General features: G+C 34.5%; 1 protein-coding gene across 1 annotated transcript in view; it reads right to left on the reverse strand.

Moving 5' to 3' along the window:
• Positions 1-19,635, reverse strand: part of PXDNL (peroxidasin like) — a 495,544-nt gene that overhangs the window by 93,947 nt on the left and 381,962 nt on the right. Inside the window, 10 exon segments of the mRNA XM_025043730.1 lie at positions 1,793-1,855; positions 7,196-7,348; positions 7,351-7,399; positions 7,401-7,480; positions 7,483-7,900; positions 8,135-8,283; positions 10,071-10,190; positions 10,193-10,227; positions 11,823-11,900; positions 11,902-11,931. Of these exon segments, the coding sequence (XP_024899498.1) occupies positions 1,793-1,855; positions 7,196-7,348; positions 7,351-7,399; positions 7,401-7,480; positions 7,483-7,900; positions 8,135-8,283; positions 10,071-10,190; positions 10,193-10,227; positions 11,823-11,900; positions 11,902-11,931 (1,175 nt within the window).

Consider the following 19,635-nt stretch of genomic DNA (forward strand, 5'->3'; position numbering starts at 1 on the left):
TTGGGGAACTAAAATGAACCTCACCAGGAGGATCACATTTCCCCTAATAAATTATATAGTGTCTATTGAGCTGCTCTATTGTGTTCTGCCCTGTGTTTAGTTCTGGGGATTCAAAGAAAAATTAGAAAATTATCTGTTAACACAGAGGACATACTCTTGGTATCTCATCATTAAACTAATATTTTTTCTAGAAAGGCAGAAACATGATGAAATAAAAATGACCAGAACAGAGAAGGCTCTAAAAATGGCATTTAAAATCAAACAATATGACTCGGTGTAATGGTACAATATAATACACTTATCAAATTATTGTTTAGAAAAAATATGCTGCTCAGTACTCTAGTGTTAGCTATACCATGAAAGACTGTGGAGTACTTGGAATCTCTGGCAGAGTCATCTTTAGTGTACCATATATATAAAACAAAAGGTAGGAGAGCTGAAGGAGAAAGAGAAATAAATCCTGAACAGAAAGAAGCAGAATTAAGAAGTGGGGAGAAAATACTGGTCGTCTGGAAGCCTCGTTATATTAAAACAGTCCAGTATCCTTCTGCAACTAAAAAAATAAAATTGTTTCCTCCAAAAGGAATAGAAGACAAGAATAGTTGAGCAAGAAATAAGAACTAATAGTAGTTTTAAATTTGGGGCCTACTTTTTGGGTAAGAGAGAAGCTGTTTGGAAATACAAAGTGGAAGAGCACCTATTTTGTATGCTTGGTAAGCCCTGGGGAGAAAAGGCATGCTAAATAAATATAGGTGCAAAATACATATTTGTTAAATCATTGAAAGAAGAGTATATATGGTGCCTCTAAAATATATGCAGAATTTTAGGTATGTAGTTTTATTGTGTTTATCTGCAAAAAAACAAAAAAAAAGATTCATAGCTTCTATCAGAGTTGTAAAATGGTCTTATATGAAATGGTTAAAAATAAAAATCACTGTTTTACAGCAACTAAAATTGCTGCTTCTACACCTACGAACTATATAGTAAAACTTAAGGGATAATGTTGATGAAAGGTCCTTTGAGGCAAGTACAAATATGAAAGTCAAGAAACATTTAGAAGAATGAGAGTTAGAGATCCTGCAGAAGGAAGGCCAAGTTATGAGAAAAGTGGCCAAACTCACTGAGATGGCAGGAAATCAGAGACAAATGGTGCAAGTTGTTGAGAGGGTATCATTGCAGAGAATGACCTCATGGTATCTAATGGTAGAGGGGGGAAACTAAGTATTTGTTTTGTTTGTTTGTTTGTTTTATTATATTATCAAATGAAGCAGCTATGGGATAGGTGAATAGAAATTACACAGTTGATTAATTATAAGCTATTCTTTAAAAAAAACTGAGGCAATCTGTGATAATGGGTGACAAACGTGCTTACCCAAGAACTAAAAGTAACCACATCTACAAAAAGTACGCACATTCTATTTTCAAAAGATAATTCAGAAATAGCTTTTAAATGACTTCTCTCTCTCTGAGAATTTATGTTCGCTATTCCATGGATAATTAATTTTCACATTCTGCTCTCTATATGTTTTGCAAAAAATAAAAATGGTATGATTTTTTAGAGCAAAAGTAATCCTATAAAGAAAGAATAATTCATTTTCATACGGCCTTTAACTAAAACAACTGTAAGAAATAAAATGCTTTTGTCCAAAAATATCCCCCAAATTGCCTGCAGCTTTTGGTACAAAAGGAAGAAAAAACCCTGTGGATTTTACAAAGACTTCTCAAAAAGGCTTTGGGTTTGGGTCCACGAGAAGTGAAGTGAGCAGAAACCATGGGGTCAAAAACTACCCACCTGCTTCTTCCAGACTCCTGTAGTTACCTCCTTTATCTATCAAGTCTCTATATACAATGTCACCTAGGAAAAAAGAGTCGAGTTGATCCATTGATGGATGAAGCAGATGATAAACAAAAAAAAAATAAAAAATAAAAGAAACCAACCTTGAAAATTTCCTGGACAGACAAAACCATTTTAGTCACACAGCAAAGCTTTAGATTATTTTGCAAGATGACTCTGACTTGGGTCTTTTCTTGTTTATGCCTTAGGAGATCAGAAGCAAATCTTCAACTGTTTTCCAAAGTTGACATAAGATAACTACTGAAAATTCTAATATTATAACCTATTATTGTGAAGAGAAAACAGTTATTCCTTTCCTACTATATAAGCTGCTTTATAATATCCTCATGCCATGTTTTGGTTTGAGTATCCCCAGATTACAAACTTTTTGGTGTGTGCACAATGAACTTTTACTAATTACTACTTTGATGATTCAGTAGTTTTACTTCTGTTATTTCTGAACTTTTGCCACCCCCATAAGACTTAATGTCCTTGGAGTGGAATGAGTCTGTTGCTTCTTCAAGGATTAGACTCTTTTGTGCAGCACATTCTATAAGCCAGCATGACTGATAGCTTTTAGTTTCTCATGCTTATCACACTGACACTGGTAACGGGTATTTTCTATATTTTTAAAATCTTAAATAACCTCTGTCCATCCTCTCTCAGATTATAGTCTTTCACAGATAACTGCCACTATTCTTTTAGGACCCAGTTTTCACACCACATTCTCAAAGAAATCCATCCCGATCTCTGGATCCTGTTGCTCCATATGTCACACAACAGAATTATGTAGTGTGTGTGTCCCTCAAACTCTATGCTGTGAGGGCCTTGAGGAGAATCCAAAGTACTTACCCAATCTTACTGAAGTGAATTGAACAATAAATGAGCACCTCACAAGTGGCACACCTAAAGGGTGGCCTGATCAGCCTCACAAGTGGCACACCTAAAGGGTGGCCTCAACAGGCACACGAGCCTGCTGGAGCAAGTCCCACTTACTGCGGTCACCTCCAACACAGATGCTCACACGCTGTGGTTGTGGCCAGTCCTCACAGTAAGTAAGCCTGAGAGTCAGTCCCACCCATTGACATGCCAACAACAATCAAGGCTCAATAACAATAAGAGAGCACACACAACCCCAAAAAGGGACATTCCTGGAGCACCTGGTACAGGTGATCAAGGAGATTGTGCCACTGGGACACACAGGGCACCTATCATATAAACCGCCTGGTTAAGACAGGAGACATAGCAGATCTACCTATAACATAAAAACAAACACACAGAGGCGGCCAAAGTGAGAACATAAAGAAACATGTTCCAAATGAAAGAACAAGACAAAACTCTAGAAAAAGACCAAATGAAATGGAGGCAAGCAACCTACCAGATATAGAGTTCAAAACCCTAATTTTAAGGATGCTCAGTGAACTTAGAAGAATAGATAATCTCAGTGAGAACATCAATAAAGAAATAGTAAGCATGAAAAAGGACATAGAAAGCATAAGAAATGATTTGTTAGAAACAAAGAATTCAAAAACTGAAATGAAGAATATACTAGAAGGAATCAACAGATTACATGAAGATGGGATTGAACCAGCAGTTTGGAAGACAAGATAGTAGAAAACACCCAATCGCAATAGCGTTGAGAAAAGAGAATAAAAAAAATAAGAATACTTTAAGGGTCCTCTTGGACAACATCAAATGTAAAAACATTTGCATCACAGGGGTACCAGAAGGAGAATAAAAAGAACAAGAGATTGAGAAGCTATTTGACGAAATCATGACTGAATTTTTTGTCTAACCTGGTGAAGGAAATAGACATACAAGTTCAAATGAAGAGAGTCCCAAACAAAATGAACCCAAACAGACTCACACCAAGAAACATCAAAACGAAAATGACAACGTTTAAGACAAAGAGAGAATCTTAAAACAGTAAGAGAAAAGCAGTTAGTTACCTATAAGGAAGCTCCCAAAAAATTGTCAGCTGATTTATCAATAAAAACTTTGCTGGCCTGAAGAAACTGGCATGAAATATTCAGGGACATGAAGCGAGTACCTACAACCAAGATTACCCTACCTAGCAAGGCTGTCAATTAAAATTGAAAGTGAGTTAAAAAGCTTCCAAGACAAGAAAAACCTAAAGAAATTCATTGCCACTAAGCCAGTATTACAATAAATTTTAAAGGGACTTCTTTAAGCAGAAAAGGTGAAGGCATTGAGAAGAACATAAATGTGAACAATAAAATGAAAATAACTTTGTAGCTGTTAATAATTACTTGAAATGTAAATGGATTAAATGTTCCACTTAAAACATAAGGAAGGTGAATGAATAAAAAAACAAGATCCATATATATACTGTCTTCAAGAGACCCCCTTCACATCAAAAGACACACGCAAACTGAAAGTAAAGGGATGAAAAAAGATATCTGTTGCAAATGAAAATGAAAAAAAAAAAAGCTAGAGAGGTAATACTTATATCAGACAAAATAGACTTTAAAACACAAAGGCTGTAATAAGAGACAATCAAGGACATTACATAATAATAAAGAGATCAATTCAACAAGAAGATATAATCCTAGTAAACATTTATACACCCAACACAGGAGCACTTAAATATATATAGCAAATATTTCTGACATAGAGAAATCGACAGTAATACAGTCACAGTAGGGAACTTTAATACCCCATTGACACTAATGGACAGATCTTCTAGACAGAAAATAAACAAGGAAACATCAGCCTTAAATGACACACTACATCAGATGAATTTAATTGATATATTTTTAGAACATTTATCCCCAAAGCAGCAGAATATACATTCTTCTCAAGTGCACATGGAATATTTTCCAAGAGATACCATATATTAGTCTATAAATTAAGTCTCAATATGTTTAAGAAGATTGAAATCATATCTCCTATCAAAATGGAATGAAACAAAATCAATTATAAGAAAAAACTAAAAAGAATTCCACAAACACATGGAGGGTAAATAGCATGCTACTAAACAATGAAGGGATTAACAATGAGATCAAAAAAGAAAAAAAAAAAGATACCTTGAGACAAATGAAAATCAAAACACAAGGATCCCAAATCTATAGAATGCAGAGAAAACAGTCCTAAGAGAGAAATTTATAATAATACAGGCCTACTTCAAGAAACAAAAAAATATATGTATCAAATAAATGTTCAAACCTTACAGTTAAAGAAACTAAAAAAAGAAAAACAAACAAAGCCCAAAATGAGTAGAAGAAAGAAAATGATAGGATCAGAGTGGAAATAAACCAAATAGAGTCTAAAAGAGACAATACAAAAGATCAATGAAACCGTGAGCTGGTACTTTGAAAACATAAGCAAAATTCATAAACTTTTAACAAAGAGGACATACAGATGGCCAATAGGCATATGAAAAGATGCTCAATGTCATTAATCATCAGAGAAATGCAAATTAAAACCAAAATGAGATATCACTTCACATCTATCAGAATGGCCATAATCAATAAATCAATTAAAAAAGGAAGAAAAAAAGAAAGTGTTGGCGAAGATGTGGACAAAAGGGAACCCTTATGTACTGTTGGTGGGACTGCAAATTGGTGCAGCCACTAGGGAAAACATTTGGAAGTTCTTCAAAAAATAAAAAATAGAACTATCTTATGAGCCAGTAATTCTACTTCTGCCTATTTACCCAAAGAAAATCAAAACGTTGATTTGAAAAAATATGTGCACTTCTATGTTTACTGCAGCACTATTTACAATAGCTAAGATATGAATGCAATCTAAGTGCCCATCGATAGACAATTAGATAAAGAAGAGGTAGTACATATATACAATGGAATATTACTCAGCCATAAAAAAATGAAAATTTACTGTTTGTAACAACATGGATAAACTTAGAGGATATTATGCTCAGTGAAATAAGTCGAACAGTGAAAGATAAAATACAATATGATTTCACTTACCTGTGAAATCTAAGGAACAAAATAAATTAACAAAACAAAAATGGTTTTATAGATACAGATAACAAACTGGTGATTGCCAGATGGGAGGGGGTTGAGAGGTTGCGTTAAAAAAGCGAAAAGATTAAGAAGTACAAATGAGTAGTTAAATAATAGTCACTGAGATGTAAAGTACAGTATAGGGAATATAAGTGGGTGGACCTGTAGAAAAGGGCAGGGAGTGTAATATTATTATATATTACAATAATATTGTAATAACTACGTATTGCGCCAGGTGGATATTAGACCAAATGGGGGGATCACTTCGTAAATGATATAAATGTCTAATCACTATGCTGTACACCTGAAACTAATATAAAATAATATTGAAGGTCAACTCTAATTGAAATTTTAAAAAGGAAAAGAAAAAAAAATTATTCCATATTGTCACTCTCTTGATTTAGAGTTAAACACACGATGAAAATCTAAATTTTTTGCCTGGCACACATGGCCTTTAAAAGCCGTCCCATAACACCCTTCTGTCTCCTTCTCTGCTATTCAACACCACAATTTTCTGCTTCTATTCCTCTCCCTGGAATTCAAGGAATCATCTAACTTATTACACACAGAAAATTCCAAGACCAGATCAAATGGCATCTTTTATCAGAAGCTTGCTGTGAATCTCCCACATACCTTTCATTTCTGAGTTCTTTGTTCCTATACGTTCAATCCCCATCTCTATGACGGCCCTTTTTATACTGATTGCAGCAGCTCCTGCCTTCTCTGCATGCTGTCAGGCTCTACAGAACAGTGATGCTATTTCTTTCGTCTCAGAGCCTAGCACAAGGCTAGATCATAGCAGCTATGCAATATAATGATGCCAACAAGTAAAATGAGAATGTTATAATAAAACTGTCTATAGGTAACACATTGATTACCCATGATGCAACTTAACTGGACTAGATATTTTATATATTTTATATAATTTTATTTTTAAACAATTCTGAGGAAGCAATATGTTCTCATTTTATAGATATTCTGATTCAAACGCTTTAAATACTTTTTACAAGCCCTCAGCATTAAATGAAAATAGAAATTTAAACCAGTCTCTATGAATCTAAAATCAGTGTTCTTTTCAGTAGAATCTTTCAAATTTAACCTGTATGATACTCAGATTTATTTTAAATATATTATACATTTTCACAGTTTGATATTCTACATAAGCATGGCACAAATTCTAGTGGCATTTTATATATAGATAATTTGCAAACAATTTTAAACTTCTCTGAAAGATTTCATATTAATGTACCTTCATCTATTGGGATTTATGTTAGTGTTCTATATTAAGCTAACTACAGACAAAACTTTATGATTAAATAATTCTTTAACTTTTTAATAATATTTTAAGTGTTGAGGTGTGATGATCATGAGCAACAGTTAAAGCTGTTGATTGCCTGGTAATCCTTCAGCATCTTCTTGCCAGGTACCACCAGGATCTTGGGCAGCCAGTGGCTATAGGTGATGTGCTGCAGCTCAGCACCCACAATCTTCCTGGCTTCATGATAAAGAGTGTCTGCATTCCCTTTATCAGGACAGACAGCTCTGCAGCATCCCTGGTGTGTTCCCAGAACCATAGCCTTATGCATGACTGTGAGAGCCAGCTGTTCATTGGCCCTGTGGTCGCCAGACAGGAAACAGAGACTGTTACTATCTTGCTTGTGCACTCAGTGGGTGGGCCTGTAGAAAAGGGCAGGAAATACTTTCCTAAAGAAGCCCAAGGTAAGCCTACCCTTAGGAGTCCCCAGGGCTCTGAGTGGTCTCTGAGAACATGGGATTCCTTCACTGAGCGCCCATAAATATTAGAGGCATCAATGAATACTGTGAGCTGGTTAATCCATTCCCAAGTGTACACCGAGTTCATCACCAAGGAGGTCGTGCTGATATCATGCACAGGGCTGGAGCAAGCAAAGAACGTGTATGCTGCATGGATCCCTGAGTGTCAGTCAGTGTGAGGAATGACAATGGGGAAGCATGAAGGGTCATTAGTGCACACAAAGCTGTATGGCTGCCCAGTAGAGAAGTGAGACATGCTTAATACAGGCACCATGTGATGTAAATCGTGGTCTAAAAACCGGACCCACTACATGTATGTGTATCTCTTGTCAAGGGTAATAGTTGCCATGGCCGCCAACTCTGGAGACCAGGCTAGACAGAAGAGGATACCCACTGGGCCATGCATGGTGGCCAACCTCGTGGGGCAAGTTGAAGCCGTTCTCATAGATGGGTTTCAGGATGCGCTCAAAGGCCATTGTGGCCACGCCCTACTTGGGGTGCTGCAGATTGTTGCACATTCCATCCTGGGCTCAGTACTTACGATGGAAACACATGTCAGAGCAGTTTGGCACATACTTGTGGACTTTGCATCCAGATAAACTGGCAATGAGGCTGCGGTAGTGTGGGAACACCAAGTCATTGCAGTAGAATTCCGAAAGCAGAGCAGCCAGAACAATGAAGAGAAGTGTCCTAGAGATGGAGAGAGGGGAGAAACTCAAACTCTAGGTGCAGTGGGGAACAGGTCACTCTGGCGGAGCAGAAATCATTACATCCAACAATGTTTCATTAGGGCAAAACTAAAAGTTCCAATAAAACTAGGGGAAAGATAGTTATAACGGTTTCCAAAGATAGTGGAATTGCTCAGTGATATCTATGTTATGATCAATGACTAACTGCTAGAATGAACACAAAGGAAGAAGAGACATGTTCTGTGACTTTACCAATATAATGTTGGTAAGGATTTGTTCATCCTCATCACAGGACTGTAAATCATTTTTTTTTTCCATTTTAGAATTATTCTTTGTAGATTTTTTTTTTTCTCCTAGAAGACAGAATCTAAGGTGTGCTGATGTGGGATGTGACTATTAACTAAAAGATACTTGATATGACAGGATTAAGCAGTAACTTTTAAACTACCACAAGCTGCCAACTGTGCCTTGGAGACACTCATTTAACAGAGATTAAAATTGCAGCATTATCTCAAATGTGCAAAGAATTATTCACTAAGACTTGCATGCTGAGAGTCATTATCTATTTAATCATCAGGAACTGGCTAATGATATCAGGACTATTTGACTTTTATCTGTGTTAGCCTGTCTCTGGCTGGACCCTGGGATATCTTAATCTTAGACAGATACAATAATATTCCTATATACCAAGACATGGTTACTGAGTTCACTTTAAGGGCAAGCTGCTCCTGTGGGGTGGAAGGAGGCCTTTAACTTTAAAAATGATAAAATAGAGATAGAATAATATAACAATTTTTTGTGGGGAAAAATTGTTAAAGTTCTTGAATACATAAGAAGATATATTTGGTTTAGTATAATGATCATCATGAACATCAGATGCCTATTTTAGCAAAGCTATATCTCAGATAATGCAGATAGTGATTGTTTCTAATTTCTTAATTATAGATTTAGACTAAGTTATTCCTGAAAAATTGAACTCAAAGATGTCCAGATAGACTCATGGACCCAACCTTCACCTGGAGCTGAAGAAAGATGTAGAGCTAGGTGTTTTGTAGACCTGACCATAACTCACTCATACCTGATGTGGTTCAAAATTAAATAACTGGAGGTTTAATTAAACTGCCAATATGGACTAATGTGAAAATTTCACTTGGATATTTAGGTTATGGAAGCTTTCAAAATGTAAGACTTAATGGACAGTTAGGGTTGTCAAATGTACTTTGGAGTAATTGTTTAGAGCATCTAAGGGGTGAGCCAAGCACACAAATAGGCCTTCAATATCATATCTCAGTTTTTCTAAAGGGAGTAAAGAAAAGTAAGACTGTAGACATTGATGTTGTACTCAGAACAATGTATGGCAAAGGATCACATTCAGTATTGCAAAGAAAGAGAGGGAGAGAGGGAGAGCGAGAGGGAGAAGAGGGTAAGAATACATATGTTATAGATTTATAGGTGGTGGAAGGAATGCATATAAATTCACTGAATAACTTGATGATTACAATAATAAACAGAGAAACATTACCTCAGGGATATATTTCAGATTCCAAAAGTATGTTCACATGAAATAAGTCCTCTAGATTTACTTGACATATATAAATGGCAAAAGTTGACAAGTTTGAGCATATATTTATCATCCTTATTTTTGAATTACAGTTATGAGAAATACCTGCATTCATTTGATAAAAGTGGTGAGTAAATTAATTTCTAAATGACATGATGATCTGGAGATTAACAGCTGAGGACTAGTCAGTTTTGCTATGGGTAGTAGGCTTAGAACAGAATGCTGACCTCTGCCCTCCAAATCAGCAGTGAGCCCCTACTTCATGTGTTCCTGGATCAGTGGAAGTGTGGGCTCAAAAATCTCTCTCACTTTTGCTGTTTATACAGTAAATGGATCATGAGGATAACAAACTGAGCCAGCCGATCACTAGGAGTGTGAGGTTTTCTGCAAATGACAAAAGATATTACCCTTTACAAGGAAAAACTTCAGAATCCAAGAATCTCACATCTACTGTGCATTTAAGAACGTTACATTTTCTAAATGTTTGAGAATGAAAGCTCTATCACCAGGATATAAGGGTAGCTGTGGATTCTTTTCCTAATTTGTTAATAAGTGAATCCCAAATGCCAGTAACAGTGCTGAATTTTAAAGATATATTTTTAATGACTTAAAGATCGAAATAGTTTTCTATAAAAAGTAACATCAGTGTGTTCATAAACTTGCGGGGTCCTTGTATGGGTCCTAGAGACTCATTAAACCCTCTAAAATAGTATGTGTGGCACTTTCTGTCTTTTATTTTCCAAAATGTAACTGCCTGGAAATTTCCCCTCACTTTTAAATTCCTGCTTAGGCATCACTCTTCCTTTAAAGTTTCCCTGACAGCTCTGACAAGCTGCCATCTTTTCTGTTCTGTTTCATTACATGCATCCATTACATACACAAAATGTACTTAAATTGCTGACAGTGTCTCCTCTACTAAAGAAAGACTGTGTTAGAAATGAGATGATGCTTTACTCGTCTTTATATCTCAAGCACCAAGCCCACTGACTAGCACACAATACTGGTTTATACACATTATGAGACCTGAACTAAGTGAGTTAAAAAATAATATTAAAGTCATTGAAAATGTGAAACTGTATTAGAGATTTTGATCAGCTGAGGCATGTCTAATCCCCTATGCACTTTTTCTCTATTAACTTAGTCAATCCTCCTAGAAAATACATCCTATAATGATCCCAATTATATTGGCGAGAAATCTGAGGTTCAAAGATGTTTAGTTACCTGCCCAAGGTCACCCAGATAGTGATGAAGTGAGGAATCACAATACGAATAAACATTGGCTATATGGTTGTAGAACAGCCATCTGTGACTATCATGCCATACTATTTGTGGGAAAGCAGGGTGCAGGGCAATACTTGGCATTTTAAGATGTTCCTTTATGACCAACAATTGTGAAGACTGGGTATATATTTTATTTGAGTATGAATACAATAATCATGTTTTATTTAATACATTCAGATTGTTGCAAAATATCCTAGGTGCCTCCATTAGAACAATTGGGGTGTTTATAAAACTGAAAGTCTTCACTAGTCTAAAGATGTCCCGATTCAAACTACAATAAGCCAAAATACTGCATATTCTAAGCAAAATTTTCACCTGTGGACTAACATTTTATGACCAGGTGTGTTCGGCTTGACTATCACTTTCAATTCATGGACTGACAAAAGCACTGGGTCTGACACTGGTGGATGCTGGCATAATAGAGCCCATTGTCTGGTAGGACCTACTGTAGGACCATAAAGGGTGAATCTGTGACATAAATTAATGCCATTTAGATTCTATGAGGAGCAAGTTTCTGTCTCTTTGAGGCTGAACTGACAATGATGGCTAGCTCAGATGGGAGTACATGCACACAGAGTGAAGAAAACATGCTTTGGCAATCTTATGTGCTATTCCCATTGTGATTTATGGAGATTATAAAAGTTAAGTAGAATTGAAGTGAAAACAATTTTGTAATCAAAAAAAAGATAAATTCTTACTGTGAAAATAAATGTCTTCATGTGGAGTTAACTGTACTGTCAACCCTCTGTACAGTATCAAGAATAGATAACTCAACAGTCATCTCCAACTTGTCTACTCTGTATTGCTTTAAAAATCAATTGCATGATGAAAAGTATCAAACATATCTTTAAATTAAGAATGATATGACATAAATGGCATTAGAAAAACATCTAAATAAAAATGTTGTACAATATGCCTTTGATGTCGCCCACTGCAGAGAGGTAGGCAATTATCCTGAAGCCAAGCTTCCACTAACAATAACAATGCTATTTAGGGAATTAAAACATTCCAAAATCTAGTAAAGCTATGTGAAATATTTTCTTTTTTTACAACACTGATTCAAATGGGATTCAAGTGTGTTAGCAATTTGTCATCTTGGAGAAGATAAAAATGCCTATCTTTTCAGCCACCTTGCTTTAACATTAAACATTAAAACAAATTAAATATTATCACAGCCATATAGAGGTTTCTTAAAGCAAGAATTGAACTCTCAGTAAGATATCAGTGAAAAATAATCCATACTGTTTCTATAGCTCTTCAACTACTGTCAAGTTGAATATCATAAACAAAAGATTTTCACTTGAGTTGATAATTTTCAACATATTAAATCTTCTCCAGATGATGGTTTAGGAGTTTAACCTTAAAGGAAAATAATGTAAAATAAAAATGATTGTGAATAAAATATCTAAAATTCATATAAGAAAAATAATTAAGCATGCTCCTATTTTTAGTTCATTTTTGAGACCATTAAAAGTACAAAAAATTATATGACAGACAATTAAAATAATAACTTTTTAACACTACTAAATATTGAAAGCAAGAGTAAGTATACCTTCAAAAATTAAGTTGGAAAATAATATTATTAAGGAGAAATAAAAGAGAGATGAAAAATTTAAATAAAAATAAGAATACATTTTTCATAATATTAGTTACATATTAATATATATATTGTAATACAATATATGACATATAATACACTATATTATATACAATACAATATAGTGTTAAAACATTATATATGTATATCTATATATGTTAATGTATGTATATTTATGTTTATATATTTTACAATAGATGGGTCCAGATAGCATTCCACACGTGGACATTATGAGAAAATTCTTTTACATTATGATAATATACACATGCTAGATTGATTAAGTGTTCTAAAAAGACCACTAACATAAAAAAATTTTCAAGAAAATAAGCACCAGCAGTATAAAAATTATAATAAGAACAGTAAAGTCAATAACTCTGTCATAAGCCCTTATTAGTAAACCAGATTATGTGTAATAGTTGAGTTGGAGACTACAATGTCAATTCAAATCAAATTTTATCCTGTATATAATATTTACTCTCCAGAAAGTCAGCGTTGCCTTTTCTAGTCCAAAAAACACCTTAGATTGACCATGTATTAGCTAAATACAATTTTTAAAAAAAACAAATCGATAGATTTGATTATATGAAATTAACAATTTGTATTCAAGAAAGAACATGAATAAAAAAGGTAAAAAGTTATAGACAAATGACATAATGGATAATGATATTTGCAATTTCTAAATCTAAGAAAAAAATATATAGACAAGTAATAAAAGAGGAAATCCCAAAAGTTAATAAGTACATAAGATGTTCAAAATCACTTTAATCTCAGAAATAAAATGTACATGCAGATAAATTCTCATACAAATCCAAAAGAGGTATAAGTGAGTATGTTCATTGTAACTTTTTGTGGAAGGAATTGAAGAAAAATTGTGAAGCAATGGAAGTGTGCACCAAAAAATACAGTGGATACACAATATGGAATGTCATATTTAGCAGTTAGAATTGGCTGGACACACACATCGATGGAAACTGAAAAGAGTGATTAATGTAAAAATTAGAGAAATGAGGACTGGGCTTCAAAATGACGTAGATGATAGAGGCTGTGTTCACCCCTCTGACGACCAAATCAAAGTTGCGACAGAAACAAGAAGCAGCAGCAAGGAAAAATCACCTGGGATCTAGATTAACAAGCCATACAACTAGGGAGAAATCCAAGAAAGCACCGTGCAACGACAAAAGGTAGGACTGGGCAAGGACGCGGGACTGCTGAGTCCCCAGCAGCTGAGTGAGACAGAGGCTGCAGCAGCGGCAGCGGCACACCTGCTCACTCTGAGCACCAGTGCCTCTCCAACTGCACACATGAGGCACGAGGGATTTACAAGGAGATATTGTCAGAGAGAGGGTCTAGGCGAGACTCTCTCGGTACAGAAGTGCCAGCGGTATCCATTGTTACTAGAGCCCTCCCCCGTCCCAGTGTGGGGACACAGTGCCATCATAACTGTGATGTCATCAAATTGGATAATAGGGGTCATTCAGCCAGAGGATTCCTTGAAACCCCATCTCCCCCAACCCATGACCCCACCCAAGCCACATCCAGGTGTATTCTCAATGAGTCAAGTGCTCCTTGCCGAGTAGTGCCTTGGTTTCTGGTGTGACCTTTTGAGGCAACTATAAGCACAACATCTGTGGATTGCTTGCTAAATCTTGACAGGTGGCCCCGGAGGGACAGAGGCTTGGGCTAACTTTGGCCTGCAGCTGAACCCCTCTTATTAGGACTGTGCTACTGGACACCTACATTACAAATTCACACTAATAAGGTCAGGAAACTTAGGAGCTTTGCTTAGTACATAGAAATAGACATGGAAAGAAAGCCAACATGGGAAGACAAAGAAGCAGAAACCATGTGACAGAACAGAATAGAGATCCAGATATAATAGAGTCAAGTAACTTAACAGATGCAGAGTTCAAAACACGGGTTATAAAGATGCTCAATGAACTTTTGGAAAATGTAGAGAACTCCAACAAAAAAGATAAAAAACATAAAAACGGAAGTGGAAATTATAAAAGGAATCAGTCTGAAATGGAGAACACATTATCTGAGATGAGAAGTATATTAAATGAAATAAACAAAGGAATAAACGAAGTGAATAAAGAAGAGGATCACATGCACTTTCCAGAGGACAGGAATCAGGACACTCAAACAGAATGGCAAGAAAAAAGAGGTCAAGACTATAAAGATGATTTAAGGAGGATATGGGACACTATTAAGGCTCCAAATATTCATCCGATTGGCATAAGTGAAGAAAATCAAAATGTAGAACAGCTGTTTGAAGAAATCATGATGGAAAACTTCCCTAACCTGGTGAAGAAAATGGACATAAAATCCCAGAGGATTCCAAAAATCAGGGATCCAAAGAGGCCAACACCAAGACACATCATAATTAAAATGCCAAAGGTTAAATACAAAGAAAAAAATTGTAAAAGCAAGAGAAAAACAAATAATTACATATAAAGGAACATCCATATGACTAGCAGCTGATTTCTCAAGAGAGACTACACAGGACAGAAGGGCTTGGCAAAAAATTTTCAAAAGAATGAAGACACAGGATATACAACCAAGAATAATTTATCTAGCAAAGCTATAATTTAGAGTTGAAGGACAGATAAAGAGCTTCCCAGACAAAACAAACTAAATGAATTTATCACCGCCAAGCCAGAATTACAGGAAATGTTAGAGACACTTCTTTAAGAACTAAAAACATGTATCAAAAACAGGAATAAAGAATGGTAACAACTACATTCCTATCAATAAGAACCTTAAAGGGAAAAGAATTAAGTGCTCCAACCAAGGGTTAGAGTGGCTGAAAGGATAAGAAAACAAGACCGCTACATAGGAAAAGGAAGGGAATGGAAAAAGATATTGCTGTGATAAACCTAGAATGTATTTAAGTCAGACAGAGAAAGATAAACATATGATTTCACTTATATGCAGAATGTAAGGAATAAAAAGAACAAACTAATGAAAAACAGACTCATAAATATAGTGGACAATTTGGTGATGGACAGAGGGGAGCAGGGTTTGGAGGGCTGGGAGAATGGGATGAAGGGTTAAAGAAGTACAGATTAGTAGCTGACGGATAATCACGGGGGATAGGAAGTGTGACATAAGGAATGCAATTAGCATTAATACATTGGCTAGGTAGAGGGTCAGGGGAGAGAGGGAGCAATTGAGGGAATCATTTTACAAACTATATAGATGTCTAACCAATGTACTGTATACTTGAAACTAACAAATTTTTTTTAAAAATTAGAGAGCTGAAAGATTCACCATAAAATGCTTTAATTAAAATATATACTAGTTAAATGCATTATAATTGTTACTTATATATTGAGCATGATAAGATTGTGGTATGGATATACAAAGAAATGAATTAACCAAGTAAGCAATCAATATAATAACAATAATTGTGAGAAAATGGAAGGGTCTCAATATAGTTACATCAATCCACTTATGATACATTAACAAAAAAGTCAGTAAGACTGAGTCTACTTAATTTATTACTTTTACTTGGAAATAAGGAAAGAGATCAATCAATCTATGCTGACGTGTAGACTGAAATTAATCAAGTTGTTAACCTTTCTCCATTGTTTTCCTTTTATACCTTCACTTGTGAACCTCGAGTATAAAAGCTGACATGAAGTGCTCTTGTTCATGACAGTTATTGTCACTGGGCCACTGCACCTGTGTGCAGTATATGTTATCAAAGGTCTACTTAGATTTGTAAGTAAGAAAAGGTGTGTCCTAGTCCTGAGATATGGCTGGGCACATAGTAGTACTGAGATGCCAAAACCCAAGAGGCTTTCACTGTGGCAGACAGAACATAGGAAGTGAAAGCTAAATTTTAGGAAAGCATCACTTACCATGTTAATTTGAATTTTATTTGTTTGATAATTTCACTTTTATTCTATTTACAAAATAGTTGTGCTGCTATAGTTGTATAAAATTTACAAGCTTAAGGAATTTAATGATTCTTCATCTTTTGACTTTCATAAAATAAAAATAACAAGACTTGCTCAGCATATAGCTCAGCCTGATATGATTATCAAGTGTGATTATCAAATAAAAATGCATACAGAGTTTCTTAAAACTAGATGCTAGATGTCAATATAAATGTGTGGTACCTAATCTAAACCTTCACATAATTATCAATTGATACTGCAGTGTTCTGTCATTTCCTTCAACTTATTTGCTATTTCTCTGTATTCATAAGAAATCAACAAGTGTGTAGATGTGAAAAAGAGGAGAAAGTAACAAAGAAAAGTGGCATAATATGTAAATATATTTTGAGATAATTAAATTTTAAGGTAATAAAAACAAATAAAAACACATCAAAGTTGTTCAAAGAATCACAAAAATACATTAAATATGTAATATGTTCACACAGAAAATATTCTTGAGAACATTTTTCTCACTTTTATGTTATTTTAATTATAAATTTTTTAGTTTATAATTTTATGGTAAAATAAAATAATCTTTTTATTATTCATTTGGTTTCAGCATTATTTGGTTTGGTATAAATTGCAAAAAGATTTCTACAAATTTCTTCAGAAGAGACTGTATTATGCAAAACAAATTCAGTTTTGAGGGGCGTATTAGAATCAAGCAATACAGTTAATATATTATTTGTCTTAAAAACTACCCCAATTAATTGCATAAGGAAAGGAATGATCATAAAATTCTGGACATATTCTTCATCTTTTTATGCAAAATTTACAGAAGTAGAGAGAAAACTGGATCATTTTCTTTTAAGTCTTGGAGCTAATGAAAAAATTTAAAAAGCCTTCAGTAAGGTTAAGAAATAAACACATATCTCAAGTTATCTGATGAACATCTACTTTTAGTCCTGCCCATTTATCTGTGAGACTATCATCTCCCTTAGGATAAAGTTAAAAGACAAATTAGAGTCCTTTCAGGAATGGGAGCATAAGACAAATAGGCCACCGACAGTATTATGTACACCATATTAAAGGTTTGGCTCTGGATGACTGAGAACTGAACCTAGAAAAGGGACACTATAATGAAACAGTGGAGCTCCTGTTGCCATTCCCACTACAAAATGCCTAGACCTCCATAAAAGCCGAGTTTCTTTCACAATTGCCAACCGGGTTTTTGAATATTCTTTATCTCTCCCTCCCCACCACCTAGAGAAAAGTAGCCAGATAATATAACTATCACTACTAAAAAGCCTTTATTCCTTAAAAAGAATGACACTGACTACCTCTGACACTTAAGACTATCAGGAAACCAGATACTTTCACAGCATACAAATTGACATTAATAACTGCCTTTGTGTTACAATTTTCTTTGAACAGCAACAATTCTGCCTTAGTCATCATTTCACATCATTAAATATGTAAATGGATTCATTGTTTGAAGGTGTCATGTTTTTTTCAGAAACTGAAAAGGGAAAGAAATCAATTATTTTATTTTTAGATTTTGACATTTGAGATATTTTATTATAATATTAGTATGAGTTTAATACATGTTATTTACTTAACATAGTAGAAAAGGTCTCACTAATAAAGTCACTAATGTAAACTTAATCCTCATTCAGTTTAGTTTAATAATTATTAATTGAATTGAAGATATAGTCAAAGTAGAGAACATTATAGGTAGGAAGATCATATAGAAAGGTATGACCAAAGCCTGAATGACAAAAGGATAAGCTATGGAAGAGGAGGTCATGTATAAAAGTGGTAAAGAAGCAATGTTTGGAAGGAAAAACTTGAGATAAACGGTAGTGGGGTAAAGGAGGAAATGGGAAAAGAGAAATCAGGAGGGGCTCATGCTTCCTGCATATATGAATATGGATGATATTAAAGGGCTTCTAGGAAGATACAAAATTTTTGAGGGGAAATCAAGGAGTTCAGTTTAGAATACATTCAATCTCAATTTTTAACATTTGGAATTAAGAGGACTGTGGGTCAACCAAAATGAAATGTCCAACAATTATATATTCAACTCGGAATTTCATAAAAAAGAACATTGTTTAGCGTTATCTTTATGTAACGAAAAACAATATGTGCATGTTTGTGCTCCAAAATTTTTGTTTAATAAATTTGGTGTCACCATCATTTGTAGCTTTGTCCACATAGTATTTAGATGTTTCAATGGTAAGCAGTCTATCAAATAGACATGCCATAAACAGCTTCTGGACTTTCGTTGCACATTTGAAACAGAAATTCTTCACTGAGAAGGACTCTTGGGAGTGTCCAATTCTACCCTTTTAGGAAATGAGAAAATTAATTCCGGTTATGAGTAAGATATCCAGTAGCTGAGATTAATAAAGTCTGATGACTTAACCCAGGGTTTTTTCCCACTATCTCACACTTTAATCTTCAATATAAATACCTAATGTCCTCATGTTGACTGAATCATTTCATAAGCAAGAAATAAATTTTATACTTCATAGCACTTAACAGTATATATAACGTAGTTAAAATAAATTGTTTCAAACAAAAATTGTGTTGTTGTTTTTTTTTAGTTTAAAGTAAAACGCATAGCATTCAGATGCCAAATATGATCTAGAGAAAGAAGGGTCCGGACATCGGTAATATTTGCCTATATAAAATATATTGAGGGCATCCTGAAAAAAGGATAATTTCCTAGTAAATGCTATATTGGCTTTATTGGTTGTTTAAACCTATTGAACCTATTAAAATCTATTAAATCTATGAAAAAAATAAACTTCCTTAAAAATTACAACTTGTGAAAACTTTGTTTCGCTATTATAAATGTCTTGCTTTTAACATTAGTCAGTAAAATGTACATTTTATATATACTGCCCAGATTTTGCTTAAATTTCTACTGCATATTTTTTTATTATATTTGGATTACTTTCTATGGTTATATTCCTCAACATAAAACAGAAACTGAAACAGCATAACCCTCTTTGTGTCACTTGTTACACA

This window comes from Pteropus alecto, unplaced genomic scaffold (genome assembly GCF_000325575.1).
Source record: "Pteropus alecto unplaced genomic scaffold, ASM32557v1 scaffold62, whole genome shotgun sequence".
NCBI lineage: Eukaryota > Metazoa > Chordata > Mammalia > Chiroptera > Pteropodidae > Pteropus > Pteropus alecto.